The sequence below is a fragment of the Oncorhynchus tshawytscha genome, linkage group LG02 (assembly GCF_018296145.1).
Source record: "Oncorhynchus tshawytscha isolate Ot180627B linkage group LG02, Otsh_v2.0, whole genome shotgun sequence".
NCBI classification, from domain to species: domain Eukaryota; kingdom Metazoa; phylum Chordata; class Actinopteri; order Salmoniformes; family Salmonidae; genus Oncorhynchus; species Oncorhynchus tshawytscha.
The window spans coordinates 26,537,366-26,552,750 of NC_056430.1; the positions used below are offsets into that span (position 1 = coordinate 26,537,366).

Here is a 15,385-nt window from a genome sequence, read left to right on the forward strand (position 1 = left end):
TGTGGTCAGAGGGACCGTATGGATGGCGTGACGCAACTGCGGCGCTTCCGAAGGCATGCAGAGGCCAAATTGAGCTCCTTACCGCATCGCCGTGCGTCACCCAAATTTTGTAACAAAGCAGAGGGCTCCATATAGCTCCACATTGACATGATTGGTTGACAGTAGGTGAGGGCGAGAGGTCCTGTATAAGCACAAACTCACTTCCTTAACAACTTCCTGAAGTGCAAGAAGTATGAATGTCCTGACTTACGGCAGAGGCTGTATCACCGTAAATGCTGCACGGCCAATGCAGATGTCGGATTGACCATGCAGAGCCTTTAAGGTTTGAATACCCCTGTTATATACCTTTCTTAGTTGTTTTTTTCCATCCTGTGTATATGATGATGGATTTGACCAGGAGATGGCGCCATCAGACTTGCTCATATAATAAATGATGATACAGTGTGCGAATTATGTTTCGTCAATACTATACTTAATAAAACAAAATGGCAACAAAATGATATGTATTTTAGGGAATATGTAATCATTACTCAATTAGAGATGCCATATGGTGATATAGAGAATTAGTATTTATCTTATATCGTTTCCAATAATAACAGTATCTGATGTAGCTAGAATGAAAAAATGGAATACAAAATGCACTGACACGTGGTTTTGCAGTAAGTCCAATCATTAGTCTACCACTTAATTGAGATTTTAGAAAATAATGGGTCCAGCCATGACACAATTCCTCTCTACCCAGGACTCTACAGTATTTTCCCCACTCAAGAGTTGTTTCTGCCAGCCTTGTTTTTTCTCTCACTGACGATGGATCAATACATTTTTATGAAGCGCTCTCTGATACATGGCCATTTAATTGAAACACACTTTTTAGGCATTGATGAAAGATGCCTGTCATGCAGTGTACACCTCCCACCCTAAGAACTAAACATTTGTAGCAATCTCAATGCTGCATTCTCATGGCATGAAAATGATTTATTGACTAGGGTACATTACTTTTTTACAAATATGACTTTTATGTCAAATTGATTAGTGTGTGAGAAAAGGTTAGGTTGACTAACCACCTTGTTCTCACCTGAGATATGACTGGTTTATGAATATTGAAGAGGTCGCCTGGGCACCAGACAGGAGAATAACAAGCAATGAACAGTAAACTGCAGGTCTGACAGTCTACTGTAGAGAAAAGACTGTCCATCTATCCAACAACACTGACTGTGATGGCTATTCTAATCCCTTCATTTCATAAACAATTCATTTCAACTACATTATAGCAGAATCTGTGTGTTTGTAAATGTGCACCTGTATAACTTATAATGCGAGTAAGAAAAAGTGAGATGAGCTATTGAGTCAGAAATATATATTTAAAAATGTGTGCATAGATAATTGGCTACGCTTTCCATTGACTGTTCTGCTGCTCAGGATCCAAAGAGACTCCATTTAGTATTCACTGCAGTTACAACGAAGAATGGAATTATTCTCCAAGATCTGCAGCGAGAGCAAGGTCTTGCTTTCCCTGACTCAAACATACTGTAGCCTGGGCTATGGAGGGAGAAGACTGAGCTGAAGGACTATTAAAGCAGGCAGATTGTGGCTGTGGATTGAATCAAATAGGATTGACTTATGTTCCTATCAAGCAGGGGGAAAGCACTCTCAGATTGTAGGGTTGTTGGGTTGTGATTAAAGTGCCACAGTGTTTCTTGTAGCTCTACTGTATTGTGAATCTATCCAGTCTGTTTCTGGCCAGCCATACATATGCCAAATAAGAGGACTCCCTGTCGGCTGCTCGTCTGTCTGTCTGTGGGTGGAGAAGGTGTGAGCTCTAATGATGCTCCCCAGTGTTTCTCAGGGAGGTGAGCTGGCTGCTAGTTGCTGGGTGAAGGCTCTCTGACAGGCAAAGGAGTGAGGCTGTCAGTTCTAAAGAACAGGTACATTATAGTCTTAAAGGTAAGATACCTCTCCCCCACTCCTTTACATAGAGCCCTGTAGGGTTAGTATGAATAATGAATTACTCTTATGGTAAGTACCCTTGAGGCCCCCTCTATTGTACCTACATACTGTAGAATTGTATGCTGGCTGGAGGACAAGTGGTCAAGGACTATCTCCAATTTAAAAGTTTGTGGCTCCAATTTGATTCAAGCTATTTTCCCAAAATGTAGTTTCAGAGACAGAGAATTCAATCACTCTTCATTTGCTCAAATGATTTATTTTAGCTCAATAACATACCCAGGATCGTTTTCTTAGAAAAAAGACAGACCTGAAGTTGGAATTTACTTTTCCAAACTCACTCTGTTGAAGACTTATTTCAGAGGTATAAAGGCATCAGTGATACTGGAGATAGAGCTAAATCAATGTTAGCAATTACCCAGATTAACAAGAGTAGGACAATATCCCAGAGATCATTGTCGACCTCAGACTTCAGACTGTGGAAGCCCTGTCCAGAGACAGAGCTTGAGTGGATAATCCACTGCATGTTAGCTTCATCGTGAGGATTCTGGAGATGGGCCAAGTCGGCGTCAATGCCATCTATTCTGTTGGTCTAAAATATTGGCCAAAATAATATGCATATCTGTAAGCTACTAGTAACATCCTCAAGGCTCTCACATTCTAGCTATGACTCATTCATGCTCATTCAAAAACACATTATTGCTGTAAAAGAATCCAGACAAATGTATTTCCTCAAGTTGACTTTTTAATGTATAGCAACAGTACAAAGTGAATCATTTGCTTGCAAAATAGGAGTGTTTTGTATGTACAATATTTATACAATAAAATATTGTTTTTAAAAAGGTTCCATGTTAAAATGTCTTACAGTTTATTGCACAACACATTTCTAAATGATCATCATCAAAACGTCACACAGGAAACAGTGTAGCTATAATAGTGGGAGGGAATATTTGTAACATTTTGTTTTTTACACAAACAGGACATGACAGGTTTTTTCTTTTTTTCTTTAACCTCTTTAGTTTTTTTAACTGTTTTACAATGACTGTAGAATAACGGAGAAATCACCAGGAGTGTAATATAAATGTCTTCAATGCAGATAAAGATAAACACAAACCCTGGATTAAAGCCATCCTCTGGAGTGTCCAGTTTTATAATGACCATCTTTAAGATTGCACTCAATGAATGCAGCAGCAAACATTATGAGTCATTGAATATGTGAAAATCAAACCATTTAAATGGCTGTCATTTTGATCTCATTCTGTAATAACATTAATGGGACATTTAAAAGAATGATACAGACTACTTGATGCAACTGGAATCTTGAGTGTCCACCTTTAAAAGCATGCTATGTGGAAGCCTGAGGATTCTCCGAAAATATTACACAAAGATCTAATGTAATTCAAGTATCATGTTCAGTGTAAACAATGACTGATGGCTGAGAAGTCTCATTAACCAGGATGAAAATGATCTGGCCCACAGGAAGTAGTTAGCTGTCATTAATCTTCCAGCTCTATGGAATGATTCCCAAAGCACCATTTGGCTTCTTTGGGTCACTGCTAATCTAGTTCTTCCCTCACTTCCCTCATGGTTGTCAGAGTGCCTTAATAACTTAAGACCGACCACCTTATTCATCAATTTTATATATAATTCCTACTTTGTCTACAGGGCATTTAGGCCTAGTATGATAAACTTTTGGCACTAAGAGGTCAACAAACTGAAGTGATCATTTTAAATAAATTATATATTTGTAATGGCTTTCTATATAGATGTGTTCTGTTTATAATGTCTTGAATTCTGATGAATTAATTAAATCAAATATGCTCTGCAGTATTTACACAATAGCATAAATAGATTCACAGAAAGATTTTGGGCACCAGATTACCTCCACTCGCCATGCACCCAGTGTCCAGATTTAGGCACATGTTTACACAGGCTGTAGGCAGTGTAACTGTGTAACCATTGCTAAGGCAGATTTGGTTGGATCCAGCCCAAAGTATGCAAAAAGGGAATTGAACCCTCAACCTGTAATAATAGCGTTGTGTGTCTGGAAAGCTGAGTGTCAGGCAGAGAGGTAGCCCCCCCCAAAAAAAAATGATGCTACCTTGGATGACATGGAGATTCAGGATAACATTTTACTGCCACCCAATCTTAGAGTAAATTCTAACTTTCATAGAGCCTTAATACGCTTTCATAAAGCCTTAATACACTTTCATAGAGCCTTCATACGCTTTCATAGAGCCTTCATATGCTTTCATAGAGCCTTCATACGCTTTCATAGAGCCTTCATACGCTTTCATAGAGCCTTCATACGCTTTCATAGAGCCTTCATACGCTTTCATAGAGCCTTCATACGCTTTCATAGAGCCTTCATACGCTTTCATAAAGCCTTCATACGCTTTCATAGAGGCTTCATACGCTTTCATAGAGCCTTCATACGCTTTCATAGAGCCTTCATACGCTTTCATAGAGCCTTCATACGCTTTCATAAAGCCTTCATACACTTTCATAGAGGCTTATTAGACTTGTCCACTGAAGTGGAAATGCCAGTCCAAGGCCAAGGCTATTATATGTATGTCATTAGTTCATACTTAGATAAATGTATTTTGTTTTTGAAGTAAAAACAGAAAGTTATTTTGTCTTTGCCTCCACATGTGGTCTCATTGCAGCCAACAGAAAGAGAACAGCAGTACTTGGTGAATTTGCTTGTCTATCCATGTTCTTCCCTTGTTGAGCACTCAGGCGGAATTATTCTGCAGTTCCCTTTTACTTTCCCTGCGGCTTTTGGGTGTGCTTGCTCTGCTGACAGCTTGTGGCCTGTGTCCTGGGCCTTGTCATGTCAGTGTGTCTCTGAGTACACACATCTGTATGTCTGTCTCAGCTCTCCACAGACATGGCTGCGATGATCTGCTCCACCTTGTAGGCCAGCCGCTGCTTCTGGGCCTGCTCATCTTGCTCCAGGGCCTCAATGATCTGACACACACACACACACGCGACAAACATGAAATCAGCAAAGCAGGCAGGGAAACACAAGGTTACTGTACTTTGTGCTGCAAATTCCCTCCTGTTACTAAACATAGACAGGCTAAGGGATACTTTGATAATAGTTTGAATCTAGATGCATATGTTCTGAATGGCACCCTGCCCCCCTACTATAATGTGTAACGATATTGAAGTATAGGGCCTCACCTCTTGGCTGTACTTGCTGACGTAGGCGTAGATCTCGTGAAGGGCACTGAGCACATTGAACTCATTGGAGTGAAGGCGGGCCTGCTCGGCCAGGTAGGCATTCATGTCCTGGTCGCTGATGCCAGGCAAGCGGTTTATGTCTGCGTAGTACCTAGAGGGAGACAGAGACACACACTGTACTGTCAGCAGCCATCAAGCCTGGGGGTTAGAGCTGTTCTGTCAGCCCAAGTGTGACTGTAAGATATAAAGGTAGTCTGGCTAATAAAGTCTGTCTACCGCAGTCATTTCAGTGGGAAATAATAACTAAGAATCTAATTAATAACATCACAGTTGAGTGATGCAACTAACACACACACACACACACACACACACACACACACACACACACACACACACACACACACACACACACACACACACACACACACACACACACACACACACACACACACACACACACACACACACACACACACACACACACACACACACACACCTCACCTCTCTACCCAGCTCTTGTAGTGGGGGATGTCCTTGGCGTAGAGTAGCTTGGTGGAGGGTGAGTCCTTGCCCAGGCGATGCTCTGAGGTAGAGCAGGAGTCCATGAAAGTCTGCGCCACAACAGACAGACAGGCATCTGTGATGCTGCTCTTGTGGATGTCAAACACAAACTGAGGGTTCTTGATCACATTCACCCAGAAGCGCAGAGGCAGGCTGGGGCAGAGAGAGGACGAGAAATACAATTTTCCAAACAGGCTACATATTAAGACAATCAGTATAAATTCATTATTTTGTGCTGTTGCTTTCAAGTAGCATATTAAATCTGCGCTCCCTCACCAGTTGCTTTTCCATGTGTGGCGAACGTCCATGTCATGAATGCCGTGCTTGTCAGCCTGCTCGTCCAGGAAGTCAAACATGTACTTGATGGCGAGTGGCAGAGCACTACCCCAGCAGACGGTGCTGAACAAAGTCTCAAACAGGTCATCGACAAACTTCTGCAGCGTACCCTAACAAAACACCACAGCAATGTTAAAAGCACACCATATCGTTGTAACATACTTACTGAATCTGTAATTGCTAAGATGCTCTGGGAGAGGGTGAGGTAATACCTTAGTAGCCAGTAGCCTGGTCAGGTAGATCTCTGACACCATCTTGGAGCCGCGTTCGCCCTCCTTCTGGTCTCCGTGGTCGTGGTTCTTGACCAGGTGCCACACCTTCACCCCGCTCTCCATGTCCGGGGTGAGCATGGGCATACGGGAGTGAGGGCTGTCAGGGCTGGTGGGGTTGGAGCGGAACGGTACATCTGCAGACACACGGACAGTCTCAAAACATGAGCAGGAACATCAGTAGGTCAGGTTGAATAATGAATAGGTAAGTGAGTGGTGTGGTGGTGATGGTGTCTGAAGGGCAGCCCTGACTGACTGACCGTATCGGCTAATGCTGAGTGGGAAGCTGGCTGAGGAGGGCAGGTTGTAAGAGGACATCTGCTTGGGCACCAGGGCCACCACACAGCGGTCTGACACCTGCAGGATTCATAGGAGAAAAACAAGGGTTCATGTCAGTTTGACCCACTCCCAATTCAACATTATTGGGTCAGAATGATTTCCACAGAAACATTGATATGATGAATCCAGCCTGATGAGACCTATAGGAGTTATATAATTCACTATTTGAGATATATAATGAACTTGATAATACAGTCTGTAAAATAAAACATGCATTTGCAGTGATCTAGCAAGGACAATTTTTTAGATATCGTTTGCTATGCTATAAATGCCATGGATGATGCTTTGTGTGATACCCATTTCATGCTGAGAAATGTCCTATAGGGTCTGCTCACTTATGCTATGTGCATGCCTTTTGCAGTAAAGCAGGCTCCCAGCATGAGCAGAAGTCACTGCTGCTGCTGCTTTGCAGATTCAGCTGTCACACAGAACCAGGTACATACCAGAGAGACTAAAAGTAATTGAGGAAAATTGTTCACATCCTTGATAGATTTTATCAACACATTACGCCTCTTTCAAACCTCTCTCCTGGTGTGGCAGCCAAGGCTGAATGTATTTGTCTTTTGGCTTCATACAAACGTGTTTTACACCCCAGCTGGAGAGTCAGAGCATTTGTGGGTATAGAGTGAGATTGACTGTAATGTGTTTATACTTGTGCACTATTTGGAGCTGTTATGAACACCCCCCATGATTTACCTGTAAGAGGAAGCAGCTGACTCATACAGGAGATGAAAGAGTTGGATCAGTTTGGTTTACTATGGCCAGAGGAAGCAGTGAGGACAACATACTGTACATTCATGTTAGTGAACTGTGTGATGGGGATTGGGGAGTGAGTGGCTTGACCTGGTAGTGCATGAGGGTGTTGAGTCTTTTCCAATCGCCTTCAATCTTAGTGGTGATGTCTTCATCCTGCAGGACCACGCGTGCCGTCCTCCCCTGGCGCCATTCTGTTGGGGATATAAACACAGGGGTACATCTATGAGTCCCTCAATAAGTCAAACAATCAGACAGAGAAAAATCACTTGTTTATCTTAATATCAGTTATTGTAGGTCATCCATTAATTCCGACTGGAGCCAGTCTGACTCACCGAGGTCCATGTCTGCAGCGCGGGGCCTCTGGGAGAAGTGCATGTTCCTACAGACAGCATCCAGGATCTTCTCCTTCACCTGGGTGATGGTGTCACAATTGAGCGCCTTGACAGGGATCTCAGGGCTGTTCTCATTGTCTGGGTTTACACAGCTCAGAGTCTGAGTAGGGACGAGAGAGAGAGAGAGAGAGAGAGAGATGTCAGCACTACCTACTGTCCCTCTCTATACACTGGTCTACTGGCTGCATGGAGGAGTCTCTCATTGTGTGCCATCACTTTCACAGCTTTGGCCAGAAATGTAATTTCACACTTTCAGCTGGATGCTGGGTTGCCAGCTCCAGCAGGGCACTAAACGGGTAATGAAACACAACCTCTCCGACAGGGCGATCAGAGAGGTGTCATCTTGTCACTGGGCTGCTCTCAGCCTGGGGGATGAGGCACACTGCTGCTGCACCCAACTTCTGCTTTAGCTACAGACCATTTCCCCCAGTAGCCAAGCAAAGACCGGAACTGTCTGGCCCTGGTTAGATAATCTCATTAAATTCTTAGCTGATTGTGTCACTGAAAGGCATGTCAAATATTATTTGGCTCTTTTGGCTCTTTACTGTTTTATTATCAAGCAAATTAATTCTCCCTTATTCAGCGGTTTAACATAAGGGCACCATGAGTTGATATTTACAGTGCACAGCATGTTGCCTACCAGCTGTGTTGTAAGCAGAAAGGGGGATACCTAGTCTGTTGTACAACTGAATGCATTCAACTGAGATGTGTCTTCCGCATTTAACCCAACCCCTCTGACTCAGAGAGGTGCGGGGGTTTGCCATAATCGACATCCACGTCTTCAGCACCCGGGGAACAATGGGTTGACTGCCTTGCTCAGGGGCAGAACGACATGTAGGCAAGCTTTCCACTATCATGGTGGTAACTGAGAAAATATTCCAAGTGGTTTTAATGGAATCTGACATCTAAGACAAATTGTTGTGTGGTATGTTGACCTACCAGGGTCTTGTATTCAATCTGTTGGCGGATGAGTTTGTCTTCACTGAGGGAGTAGCGCGCCTCCCCGGTGATACAGTCTATAGGTCCCTTCTCCATCTGCTGCTTGATGGCACAGTACAGCATGAAGAGAGGCTCACCTGCACATTCCTTTGTCCAGGGAGGAACAGAGGATGAGAGGATTGAGAGAGGCAGGAGAGGAGAGACATGCCTGTGACCTATTCACCCCCATATGACTGGGATTCAGAGAACAGAGCATGAGTCATCAACTCTAAACTCCAGGTTGCTTAGCATTGATTTGTAGAGACCAATAAGACCTGCTTGACCTTTGAGGTGAACATTATTGCTCTACATTGTTCATAAAACATATTCATAACACACATCATGGGGCACAAGTGTAATCCAAATGCACATAGAAATCCATCAGGTGTATAATCAATAACAATCATTAGAGGATTGCAGTAATACATCAAGCTGACATCTGCAGTGATGAGGTTCCAAGTCATTGATATTACCTTAAGGAATTTGTGAAGTAGGAAGGCAAACCAATTTGTCAGCATCTTCTCTGCAACTGACTCAGTTCTGCAAGAAAGGAACAGACGGATACATTTTTAACAGGTAGATGTCTGAAGGTAGATTGGTCTGATCATGTAGATAGACAAAATGCTTATTAAGAGGTAAAAAAAAAATGTTTATGTAAAAGTAACATGCTGCTCTGCATGGTCTCAGAGGACTAACACACCAAAACCTGAGTGCTGCTGCTATAGAATAGAACCTATTTGGCCCATGACATAATTGTGCAAAAGCTACTTTGTGTCCTTTCTCTGTGTCAGCAGCACTCATCCCATCATCAAATGCTGTGTGTGCAAGATTAACTGATTTGTTATGTATCAATAGACAAATACCACACTAAAAACATACGTGTATCTTATATCTGATAAAGCAATCCAACGTCAAAGATAACTGTTAAATATTAGCCCTTTGCCTCCCTTTAGAGTTAACCATATATCTGCATTGCAGCCTCCTAACTTGCTCATGCTCTGTCCATCATACTTATATACCTGGCTGTCACTTCTTTCTCATTGCCTGCATTTCATTGTCTTTTCATGAGTGCAGAATGTTTGGGCTAACAAGGTCAGCCTTGCTGCCTCCTATGTTAACTTATCCCTATATTTAATGAGTGTGTCTCAGACTGAGTGCTCCCCCAAACTTTCCTATGAAAGATTTAGCAGGCTTCTCCCAGTCCTGGAAAAACAATGTGCAGAAGAAAGCAAGGTAGAGGGGAGGAAACGTGCGCTACGGCTGAATGTTTCATGAGTGGCACACAGAGGATAAGTCAGACTGACAATGGCTGTCTACACTGCATTCCTTCCCTTCTCCCTCTCCCTCTCTCCGCTGTCACTGCTCCTGTCTTTCACCTGTCTGCTCTAGCATTATCTATCTGTACCTGCGCAGCAGTAGTTTGGGGTGGTTCTTGCTCTCCAGGTTGCGCTCGATGAGGTCAGAGAGGAGGTGTTTGAGCACGTCGGTGGCGTACTCCAGACGTCCCTGCAGCGCAGTCATGATGAGCGAGGCCACGTAGCCGCGGTCACGCATGGAGAAGGAACGCTGGAGCTCCAGAGTACGGATAAAGGTCAGCAGGAACACCTTGTTATTCACCAGCTGGGCAAACTGCTTCAGGGCCTTCTCCATACCCTGCTGCCCGCTTCCAGACACCTACACACACAGAGACACACACATAACCCTCAGTTAGAGAGTAGAGGGATCTTGCGTCGGGCTTATGATCCGTTTTGTCTCCCAATTGTAAAATGATTCACCTATGTATGCCATATTGGTTGTGTTGGTTAGATATTCTGATTCTACAAATCATTAACAGTTAAAGTAGATGACAAGGGGTCAGGTGTGGCCAGGTTTGTAGTGGTGGTAATGGTTGGTTACCTCCAGCTCCCTGAGTACAGGATGGTCATCAATGCCAGGGAAGAGGACCCTCATGGTATAGGTGCGGTAGTCCAGGTGGGGGATCCCAGCCCTGTCCAGGTCACTGGTCAGCTCGTTGATGTCAGTCTGCAGCTCAGCGAACGCTGGGCACAATTACAGAGAATGAGAATGATTGGAGGAATTTAGTCCATATTCTAGCAATTTGGGTTATCAGCATTATATTTTTCTCAGTTGTCTGATTACGTGCTGGTCAGACTCACCTTCCTTGCACTCCAGAGCCACCCGAGACTCCAGGGTGTCCATCTGCATCTGCAGGCGTTTGAGAGTGAGGTCATTCTCGTGCGACTTTCGTCTGTAGGCCAATAGGACAATGAAGACGATGATGAGCAGCAGGCCTCCTCCAGCCGTGATGCTGAAGATGGCGGGGAGGGTGAGCAGGCTGTCTGAGCGGATGTGGACTGCACCAGGAGAGATGTGGAGACCACCCACCTGGACCTGTACATTGGCAATAAACCATAAACACACGTGTACAAAGGCCATAAATCAAATAGACTTTAACAGACAGGGAAACCATACTGAACAATAGTTTCCTTTTATACATTTGTTTGACCTTGGTCAAGCTGCATATGACTTAATAGTTTATCTAGATCTGGACTTAGACAGAATGACTGACCAGGACTTTGTGCTGGCCTGTGAGGTTTGGGGGCTCACAGAGGAGCTGTGTGTCAGAGACGGTGAGGGAGCAGGGTGTGTCCCCGATCAGCACAGTGTAGTTCAGCCTGGCCCCTCCAGATGCTGAGGGCACCAGGTTGCGCCCCTGCAACACAGAGAGGGAAACCCCACATCCATCAGGTCAGTAGATAGAACTCATCATCTAATGACAATTGTGCTACAGTTACGGGCTGCCCTAGGCTGGGCTGGGCTGTCCTACCTTGAGTATGATGGGGGAGCCAGGTTTCTGCTCCAGCACCCCAGACAAGCTGAGGGGCTCCAGGTAAGGGTTGGGGTAGTAGATGAAGCTTGTACTGTTGTAGGTGAGCAGGGCCTGCACATTGTTGAAAACAAAACCAAACTCTTCCACATGTTTCACTGACTCCTGCTCCAGTGTGTACTCTGCCTTCAGGGAGGGAGCGAAGCAGATTATCGTGGTGGTGTTGAGCACCTTACACACCTGGGGAGAGATCCACGGACAGTGACAGACAAGCAAAGAAATATTTGTCAAGAGTTTTGAAATTATAATTGGCCACCATTTATCAGTACTATACAAGATACTGGACAGGAGAAAGAGATATCCTACTATGTTATCAGTGGACAGACTCACATTGACAGACTCGTGGCCGGCGTACTTGACCCTGACCCTCGGCTCCTGCACCACATCCAGGTTGGTCCCAGTCACCATCAGGGTAGTGTGTCCACTATGAAACACAACGCATTCACATATATACACATCCATATTGGCCTCTGAATAGGTGAGCAAGATAAACAGTTTCCTCTGCTTCCTTTCGTTATCAAACACCTCTGAATAGGTGAGCCAAGATAAACAGTTTCCTCTGCTTCCTGTCGTTATCAAACACCTCTGAATAGGTGAGCCAAGATAAACAGTTTCCTCTGCTTCCTTTCGTTATCAAACACCTCTGAATAGGTGAGCCAAGATAAACAGTTTCCTCTGATTCCTGTCGTTATCAAACACCTCTGAATAGGTGAGCCAAGATAAACAGTTTCCTCTGCTTCCTTTCGTTATCAAACACCTCTGAATAGGTGAGCCAAGATAAACAGTTTCCTCTGCTTTCTGTCGTTATCAAACACCTCTGAATAGGTGAGCCAAGATAAACAGTTTCCTCTGCTTCCTGTCGTTATCAAACACCTCTGAATAGGTGAGCCAAGATAAACAGTTTCCTCTGCTTCCTGTCGTTATCAAACACCTCTGAATAGGTGAGCCAAGATAAACAGTTTCCTCTGCTTCCTGTCGTTATCAAAAACCTCTGAATAGGTGAGCCAAGATAAACAGTTTCCTCTGCTTCCTGTCGTTATCAAACACCTCTGAATAGGTGAGCCAAGATAAACAGTTTCCTCTGCTTCCTGTCGTTATCAAACACCTCTGAATAGGTGAGCCAAGATAAACAGTTTCCTCTGCTTCCTGTCGTTATCAAAAGCCTCAGAATAGGTGAGCCAAGATAAACAGTTTCCTCTGCTTCCTGTCGTTATCAAAAGCACCTAATTTGCATTGAACTGTGCTTTGGTACTAAGAAAACATCTAATTGTTCTGGCCAGATAGGGCTAGATTGAACGGTTCTGCCAGCTGGCTTCCTATTTATTCATCTTTCAGGTATCCATGGCTGGCATTTCATGAAAGCTACATGATTGTGCTACATATATGTAGATGCCATTAACACAAACAAATTAGCCGCGATATCATGTAGAGCTCCAAAAAAAATGTAGAGTGTGGGAAAAGAGACCCACCTGAAGAGAAGAGAGAAACTAAATGAAAAAGGGGCACATCTGTCTAGTCAGCTTGAGACGAATCCAATCATTCCCACACTTCAAAGGATACCTAAGCCTAGGTGGCCACATGGTGTGACTGCACACAGATGATGAGACGATGGGACTTTGATTATAAGTCTGTGAAATCCCCTGTCAGTTGACAGAGTAGAAAGCCAGTAGCCATGCCGCTGCACCACTTCTCCCTGGCTGGCTGTCTCTGTGTCAAGTCACATACAGCCTTGCACCAACCATCATGCATAATATGTGACTGGAAGGCCAGCAGAGCAGGCTGCTGTGGTTCCTTGCACCTTCACTCACCTTATTCTTCAGTAATATATAGCTTAACCAAATGGAGGGGGTGAGTGGGGGGGCATAAATAGGAGGTTATCAAAATATTATAAAAATATCAGGTTGGACACACAACTTATTAGCTGGGAGGTTTGTTGTACCTAGTGATGCTCCACTCTGGCTCGATGCGCTGGACTGTGGGATCCTCGATGTACTCAAAGCCCAGGCTTCCTGGCACCATGGCCAGATCTACACTGAGACTGACCTGCACCAGGGTGGCGCCCGTCACAGAGGGTGCCGAGAAACACACGATCTCCGACATGGTCCGCCTGGGAAAACCAACAAGGAATACCAATAGGGTTCAATGCCCTTGATTCTGTCTGTACCTGCTCTTTACCGTGGTGGGAATCTTAACTCTACTACAGTGAGTTATGCACATTACAATGCAGGGCAAGTGAGCATTATGGTCTGCCCCTCCCTCGTTAGAGATGAAACATAGTAATTAGAGGATTTCTAGCTAATGGTGCCTTTTCTTCACCCTCCTGAGACTCACAATGAGGAATCTTTTTGATCTTTAAATAGATCTCTAAAAATAAGAGTAGAAAACAATGCACTGTCCTGGCTTTCAGCCTTTCCACAGGCACTTTCATCAAGTCCCCACTTTTATATAAGGGTCTTTGTAGGAGCTTCAGTAGAGTGCTCTCGGGTTGGCTTGTTCCTGTGCACTTACCTGTACAGCTCACAAGTCTGGTTTCCAAAGGTAACGTTCACACTGCTCCCAGCACCCAAGTTCTCCCCCACGATGGTGACCTTAGTGCCCCCAGACTCAGGCCCTCGGCCAGGGGTCAGTCCCACCATGGTAGGGGTCTATGAAAAAATAATTTTCTCAATATTCCACATGGCATGCTACTTTGTGGACTTTTTGTTGATGACTCATATGATAGTGTATGAGAACAAACTGTTCCAAAGCAATAATACTGTGGTAGAGAGATGTGTTCTATGTATGGTTTAAGATGCAGATCATACCTCAAAGGAGTAGAGCTGGGAGGACTGAGTTCGTAGTTCTGGTCTACATTCACCAACACACAGCTGGACTGGACCAGGTGCACTTCCCTGAGACGTAGAGGCCATTTTACACACAATCCTGTCAGAACACACACACACACAGAGAGAGAGAGAGATAGAGAGATAGATAGAGAGAGGGAGAGCGAGAGAGAGTGGGAGGGAGAAAAGGAGGGAGAAAAGGAGAAATGGAGGGAGGGAGAAAAGGAGAAAAGGAGGGAGAAAAGGAGAGAGGGAGAAAAGGAGAAAAGGAGGGAGAAAAGGAGAAAAGGAGGGAGAAAAGGAGAAAAGGAGGGAGAAAAGGAGAGAGAAAAGGAGAAAAGGAGGGAGAAAAGGAGAAAAGGAGGGAGAAAATGAGAAAGGGAGGGTGAAAAGGAGAAAGGAAGGGAGAAAAGGAGAAAAGGAGAAAAGGAGGGAGAAAAGGAGAAAAGGAGGGAGAAAAGGAGAAAAGGAGAAAAGGAGGGAGAAAAGGAGAAAAGGAGGGAGAAAGGGAGAAAAGGAGGGAGGGAGGGAGAAAAGGAGAAAGGGAGGGAGAAAAGGAGAAAAGGAGGGAGACAATGAGAAAAGGTGGGAGAAAAGGAGAAAAGCATGGAGAAAAGGAGAAAAGGAGGGAGGAAGAGAGAAAGGAGGGAGAGAAAGAGATTACTGTGCTGTTCACGTTTTTCAATTGAAGAAAAAGTGCTGTTTTCTGTTGCTCTCTAGACAATGTGATTGAAGCAGACTTTCATAGAAGTGGTAGGTCAATATGGAGGGCCATCTTTCTTCCTAATGAAAAACCAAAAGCACCAATATAACAGCAATAATAAACTCCACCACATCCACTACCCACCATTACCTCCATCACCATGGCAACAGTGTGTTCTCGATAAATCAGTTAGCCTGTCAGGTCAATAAGAT

The 15,385-nt window shown here is 44.3% G+C and overlaps 1 protein-coding gene across 1 annotated transcript in view; it reads right to left on the bottom strand.

The window, feature by feature from the left end:
- Window positions 1-2,679: 2,679 nt before the first annotated feature.
- The window catches only part of LOC112218734 (plexin-A2-like), a 74,443-nt gene continuing 61,737 nt past the window's right edge, over window positions 2,680-15,385 (bottom strand). The window contains exons 14-32 of the mRNA XM_024379808.2: window positions 14,453-14,570; window positions 14,157-14,293; window positions 13,588-13,755; window positions 11,979-12,072; window positions 11,589-11,828; window positions 11,331-11,474; window positions 10,918-11,152; window positions 10,658-10,800; window positions 10,167-10,435; window positions 9,235-9,301; window positions 8,723-8,869; window positions 7,724-7,883; window positions 7,479-7,582; window positions 6,557-6,653; window positions 6,240-6,433; window positions 5,968-6,137; window positions 5,632-5,844; window positions 5,131-5,281; window positions 2,680-4,914 (exon numbers count right to left, since the gene is read on the bottom strand). Coding sequence (XP_024235576.2) covers window positions 4,819-4,914; window positions 5,131-5,281; window positions 5,632-5,844; window positions 5,968-6,137; window positions 6,240-6,433; window positions 6,557-6,653; window positions 7,479-7,582; window positions 7,724-7,883; window positions 8,723-8,869; window positions 9,235-9,301; window positions 10,167-10,435; window positions 10,658-10,800; window positions 10,918-11,152; window positions 11,331-11,474; window positions 11,589-11,828; window positions 11,979-12,072; window positions 13,588-13,755; window positions 14,157-14,293; window positions 14,453-14,570 — 2,947 coding nt within the window. The 3' untranslated portion in view covers window positions 2,680-4,818. The remainder of the gene's footprint in view (window positions 4,915-5,130; window positions 5,282-5,631; window positions 5,845-5,967; window positions 6,138-6,239; window positions 6,434-6,556; window positions 6,654-7,478; window positions 7,583-7,723; window positions 7,884-8,722; window positions 8,870-9,234; window positions 9,302-10,166; window positions 10,436-10,657; window positions 10,801-10,917; window positions 11,153-11,330; window positions 11,475-11,588; window positions 11,829-11,978; window positions 12,073-13,587; window positions 13,756-14,156; window positions 14,294-14,452; window positions 14,571-15,385) is intronic.